The 6,000-nt window shown below is 45.8% G+C and overlaps 1 protein-coding gene across 1 annotated transcript in view; it reads right to left on the reverse strand.

Annotated features, from left to right (window-relative positions):
- The window catches only part of ATP13A5 (ATPase 13A5), a 108,012-nt gene extending 105,688 nt beyond the window's left edge, over positions 1-2,324 (reverse strand). The window contains exon 1 of the mRNA XM_072618875.1: positions 1,916-2,324. Within this exon, the coding sequence (XP_072474976.1) occupies positions 1,916-1,978 (63 nt within the window). The 5' untranslated portion in view covers positions 1,979-2,324. The remainder of the gene's footprint in view (positions 1-1,915) is intronic.
- Between the last annotated feature and the right edge of the window lie 3,676 nt (positions 2,325-6,000).

Consider the following 6,000-nt stretch of genomic DNA (forward strand, 5'->3'; position numbering starts at 1 on the left):
ATGAGGGTCAATGGCCATCATAAACCAAGTGAGACCATCACCACACGTTGAATGGCAACAAAAGAGAGGAAAAAAGAAGCCCTTATTAGGCACCAAGGGCAGCTGGGTGGCACCGTGGATGGAGTGATGGGCTTCAGAAAGTCAGGAAGACTGAACTGACCTCAGACACTTGCTAGCTGCATGACCCCGGGCAAGTCACTTTATCCTGTTTTCTTCAATTTCCTCATCGATTAAATGAGGTGGAGAAGGAAAAGGCAAACCATGCCAAGAGAACTCCAAATGAGGTCATGAAGAATCTGACACAACTGCAACGACTGAACAAAAATTAGGCTCCTACTATATGGTTAAAACTGTGTTGTCTATACTTTATGTATATGTGTGTGTATGTGTGTGTGTATGTGTGTGTGTGTGTGTGTGTGTGTGTGTGTGTATAAATAATGTTCTATACTCCAACAGTCCCTTTATTTGTACTCAGAACAAATCAGAAAAGGTCTCAAAACATGGGAAGAAAAAAGGACCTAAAGAATTCCTACAGCTACTTCTGGAAGGGAGAGACAGCCTTGTGGTAGAGCCAACCCAGGACTGGGGTTTGAATCCCATCTCCCATGGTATGGGGATCCTGAGCAAGTGATTTAATATCTCTGTGCCTCAGCTTCCTCATCTATAAAATGGGGACATTTGACTCAGTGACCTCCAAGACCGCTTCCCAGAATTTTTCCCTACAGATAGGGAAATGACTCTAAGTTCATACATCAACAGTCTGCTCACTTACCCAGATACCATCTTTGAAAACCTTTTCCCCATCTGCTTTTTCCCTAAGACTGTGTTACACTAGATTTGTTGATGGGGAGGATAAGGGATATATAAAAGAGTCAGGAAAGGGGGACCATGGAAAATCATTGTTCTTTCCTTCACATTAAAAATGACTATGGGGTTGATCCCCAGTGACCAGCCCATCAACGTGAGACTACCTTGACATATTTAATAACCTCCTTTTAATTATTAAGAAAAAAGCTCACTTCCAAGCCCACAGAGGGTGATCTGGCTTGGTCTTTAAAGACACACAGTTCTTACGAACTACCCTCTCTCCTTTGGCCAGAAGCCTGGGAATCCTGCACAGCTGAGCTTACACTGATATAAGAGAAGTGAGTAACGGGCTTGGGGGAGTGAGAAGTAGAGGGGCTATCTTGCTGAACCTCCCTGCTTTACATGGCAAGAAGTTGAGGTCCAGAGAGGAGGGATGCCAAGCCCCAGATACCCAGGCCAGCTCAGACTCCTGGCTCCCTGTGTGGGGCACTGGCTGCCATGCACTGCTGATCTGAGTACTGGATGGCCTTGACTCTCCACTGGCTCTGCATAACATCAAACACTGTATACAGACACCCAATGTGATGTACAAACACAAAGATGAAGGAAGCCCAAACCAAAATAAAAATAACAGTGGTGGACAAGGGTTATTTTCCTTTGTTAAAGTCTGCCACTCACAGCCTAGTTAAAATGAAAAGGGGGAAGAGAAGCCTCCAGTGACCCAGAAGGTGCTTTTCCATTATTCTGCAGTGCTGGTCCCAGGATTGTGGATTTAGAGTAAGCAGGGACCTTAGAAGTCATCTAGGTACCCCCTTGGTTTTACAGAGGACTAGCTCAAGGTTACCTATCAGAGGTGCATGTTGTGTTCACATACGAGAGACATCTAAGATAGGTAAGAGCTCAGATCCTCCAGCTCCACAGCCAGGGCTCAGTCTGCTCCTGCACTGTGCTGTCCCCACAAATGCTGCCCCACCCAGGCAATTTCCCCCAGACCTGCAGGAGCCTGGGAAGTTTCAGCCACCTATAGGTCTCTCAAATGCCTCAAGAAGGCTGAGCAGCTTCCATCCCCCAGACGCTGGCTCTTCCTGGGGAAAGGGCACACACGTACCAGTTCGTTGTCTTCTCCTGGGTTAAGCAGGGCCCAGTGGCCTCTCTTGTGGTTTTCCTCCATAAAGATGCCCTGAAGTCCCCTGCCAAAGTCCACTCCCAACTAATTCCTCAGGGAGTACCTTGCCAGGGCCAGCTGGAAAGCTGAGCACCAAATACCTTTCATCCCGGCTGTGCAAAGATGTTTAAATCTCCTACCACACCTCTTCCTTATTGGGCTAAAAGAGGTGAGCAGGGATAGCCAAGGTGGTGCCTTGATTTCTTTCCCCCAGATTTCGCTCCTGAGCCAACTTAGGGAGGCAGACACCACAAGAGCAGTGGTTGGACAGGAAATTATAACCACTTAATTTCCCATCAACAAATGTTGGAGCTGAGCCAAAAACACCCAGAACAGAGGAGATCCCTCTTGAAGGAGCTGAGCCAGAGAGATTAGCAAGTAAGGAAGGCTCAGAGACTTGGGGGAAAGGGACAAGCACAAAGCCCAGAGTGGGAGCAGGGGGTAGTCAGAAGAACATGGAAATGGTTCTTGGCACTGACAGGAAAATAGGGTTTAAGACTGAAAGGAAGGGGAAGTTCTGATGAAAAGTGGGGATCAAACAGAAGCAGATGGGAGAGCAGCAGTTACTTAAAAGCCTGCAGTGTCCAAGGATGGACAGCCAGACATGGGTAGAACCTGCAAGGACAGAGGGCTCACCCCTCCTAACCCCAGCCTTGTTCTCTCAATAAAATTCATGGACTCTAACATTTGAAAAAGGCTTTAGAATTCCCTTGGTCATTCAATCAACAAGTGATCATCCAGTCTTTGTTTGAAGCACTCAGCTTCTCTGGACCTCAGTTTCCTCATCCGTCAAATGAGACAGTTGAACCACTGCTATGCTGGAAATCTAAAGGGCAACTGGGTAGTCCAAAAGAGCAAAGTGTAATCCCAAATCCATCATTTAAAAGAAGGAATGGGGTTTCTATGGCATAGGCAGTTGTAGGAGAAGGAGGAACAGAAAGAAGAAGGGAAGGAAAGAAGGAAGGAAGGAAGGAAGGAAGGAAGGAAGGAAGGAAGGAAGGAAGGAAGGAAGGAAGGAAGGAAGGAAGGAAGGAGAAAGGAGGGAGGAATTTAATTTTCTGCATTTGGAATGTCTTGAATATTGTCAGTTTCCTTTCCAGAAAAAAAAAACTGTCAAAGAGACAACTCCATGACTGGTAGAAATACATGGATTTTCTTCATATTGCTTCTTCAATGGTCATTTCAAGAGTTCAAGGACCTCACTGGGTTAGGGCCATTATCCAGTGCTGCAGACATGTATTCATAGCTGCCTCCATGAGCTGGTGGAGTCCCAGACTGTCTCCTCTGGGAGCTGGACTCTGAGGACATCAGAAGTGAGACCCAGAGCACTGACTGGAGCAAAGCCAAGGGACAGACCACCAGCTGCTGCTGTAAGTGGGTCAATTCTTCTGGCTGTTTCAAGATGTTCAATATTTTCCTTTGATGTTGAGGTTGAAGGGCTTCGTCCTAGAAGGTCAAGGTCTGGCCTCTGCATGTTTGTGGTAAGACTATCTGACCAGATTGTCCAGAAATGGAAAGGATTTGTGTGATTGCCAATGAGGGTAAAGGAGGGAGCCCCACCTTTGGGAAGGAGCTGTGCAGTGGCAAGAGCTCTGGAGACTCAGGCTTGGTTCCCTCAGTTCTATTACTTACCCATCTGACTGACTCTTCCTCTCTCTGTGCCTCAGTTTTCTCTTCTGCAAAAGGAGCAGTTTGGGATAAGATCTGCTCTCAAGTCTCTTCCAGCTCCAGATCTCCGATCTGATGATCCTATGATCTCCACAGCCAAGGCTCACTCCTGATTTTGTGGGACCTGATGTGGGTAGAAGCTGCCACCACAGGCTAGACTGGAACTCTCAGACAGAGGCTGTACACCGCCTTGGCTTTAGTACCTTCCAGTGAGGCCAGAACAACATGTGGGAAGCTCTGTGAAAAAAGGCATTGGCAGAGGGAGAGATCTGGTGGGCCCAGTTCTGAGCCCCAGCTAGTCTGTCCATTAAAAAAAAAAAAGAACTTAAAGAGAAGGCAACGTACCCAGATCATGTATACGTGTATGTGCGTATGTGTGTGTCTTTATGTTGGTCTGCGGCCAACCTTCTAGTGACAAACCTCTCTAAATTGTACCAGGCTGGTCCAGGTCTCTCCAGCTTGGGAGGTGGCACTTAGAGAAAATTCACTACATTAGTATTGCCTTTGAGACACCACTGCCACCTTCACTTCAGGATGAAGCACTGGAGGACAAATCTAGCGTATCTGTACTATCAAGAGCCATTCCTTAATTGGCAAGAAGTCAAAGGATGGGAATAAACTGTTCTCAGAAGATTCAAAAGCTATCAATTACCATATGAGAGAATGTTCCAAATCACTGGCCATGAGAAACCACACCAGCCCAGTCATGAAGTTTCATCTCACAGAGTCAATGTTGGAGGGGCTGTGGGAAGATAGACAAAGGGATACATTATTGGTGGAGCTGCAGACTGGTTCAACTATTCGAAGAAGCCATTTTGAGTTATGCTAAAAAGCATGACTGAAGTGTTCACACTGTTTGCCCCACTGCTAGACACATACTCCAAGAATCCCAAAAGAAAAATCCTAAACACATCAAAATATTCAAGAGCAGAATTTTTTGTATTAGCAAAGAACTGAAAGCAAAGATTGACCCACCCATTTGGAAAGATTTTTTTTTTAAATGGTGGGACAAGAATATAATAGAATATAAATGCACCACACAAATTATATATAAAATTCAAAGAGGCAGAGAACTTTTTTGAATTGAGGTAAAGTGAAGCAAAAACCCCCTGGGAAATAATCTTCATAGTTATGGCTGTAAACGAAAATGCCATGATCCAACCCAACACTGAGCAGTTTTGATGACCGAGCTGAACCCTAGGGGGGAGTTTAGAAAACTCACCTCCTTCCCTTCACCACAAGGTGGGGCGACACCGTGTGTGTCCCCACGGTGCATGTTTGGGCAGACCTAAGAGTTGTGAGTTGTCTTTTCTGAGTCTTTTTTTCTTTTAGAAACTTTGTTACATGAGACAACTTTTTGAATGAAGGAGGGAGAAGGAATAAATCTACAGAAGGAATATAAATATATAAATATGAATAGAAGGAAATATGATAAAAAGAAAGTACGAATTTTGAAAACTTCAAACAATTTTTTAAAAAATATATTGGTTATGCCGTAGCTTTTCCCAGGAAAAGCAGGAGAAGGAAACAACAGAGATCTGCGCAGCCCCAAGCCCTTTGGAGGCAGGCAGCACATTTCTCAGGATCCTTGGTTCTGTTTTCCTTCCTTTCGAAGAGGCCCTTTCAATGGTCTTTTGTGGGCTAATTTGGAGGTGGAGGAAGCTGGAGAACAAAGGCCCATATGCCCTCCAAGCTCACGCAAGGTCTAGGATTCTTTTCCTCTGGCCTGACAAATTCCATTTGGTTTTGATGTAACAGATGCTTCCTGACAAATGCCCCAATAAGCCTTCTTGAGAAGCATATTCCCCCAAAGATCCAGGATCTCTCAACTGTTACCTGGAAGGCATGCTAGGACTTCTACCTCTGGCTGTGGAGAGCTGGCCTTTTCCAGGGCCCTGCTACAACTACATTTTCCAATTTACCAATTTACCAATCAGCACTGATAGACCCAAGGAGGAAGAAGACAGACTTCTGTGTCAGGACAGAATGTCCGGAAAGCTGGAGTTTTGATCCTCTGAAGGCCAGCAGAATGTGGACCCAGATAGAATGAAAGAAGACCCACCGAGCACCTGGGGCCCAACACCATCAAACAGCATCACCTGTTCTGGGACAGTGAAGGCTTTCAAAGGCAGGTGGCCACTCTAAGTGAAGTTATTAGCTCAAATTAAGGTGTGAGATGAGGCCAAGGTTCCCATCCATACCTTTGAGCATGAAAACAAGAATACTCATTCCCTCTTGTTGAAAATATGTAAATAGGGAGGCAGAGGCAGTCTTGGAGGTAGACCTAGCCACCCTGCCCACTCAGGGACATTGCAGCAGTTTGCAAAGGGGACATTGGACTCTCCAGTGATTCCACGTTG

Source organism: Notamacropus eugenii, chromosome 6 (genome assembly GCF_028372415.1).
Source record: "Notamacropus eugenii isolate mMacEug1 chromosome 6, mMacEug1.pri_v2, whole genome shotgun sequence".
Classification (NCBI taxonomy): domain Eukaryota; kingdom Metazoa; phylum Chordata; class Mammalia; order Diprotodontia; family Macropodidae; genus Notamacropus; species Notamacropus eugenii.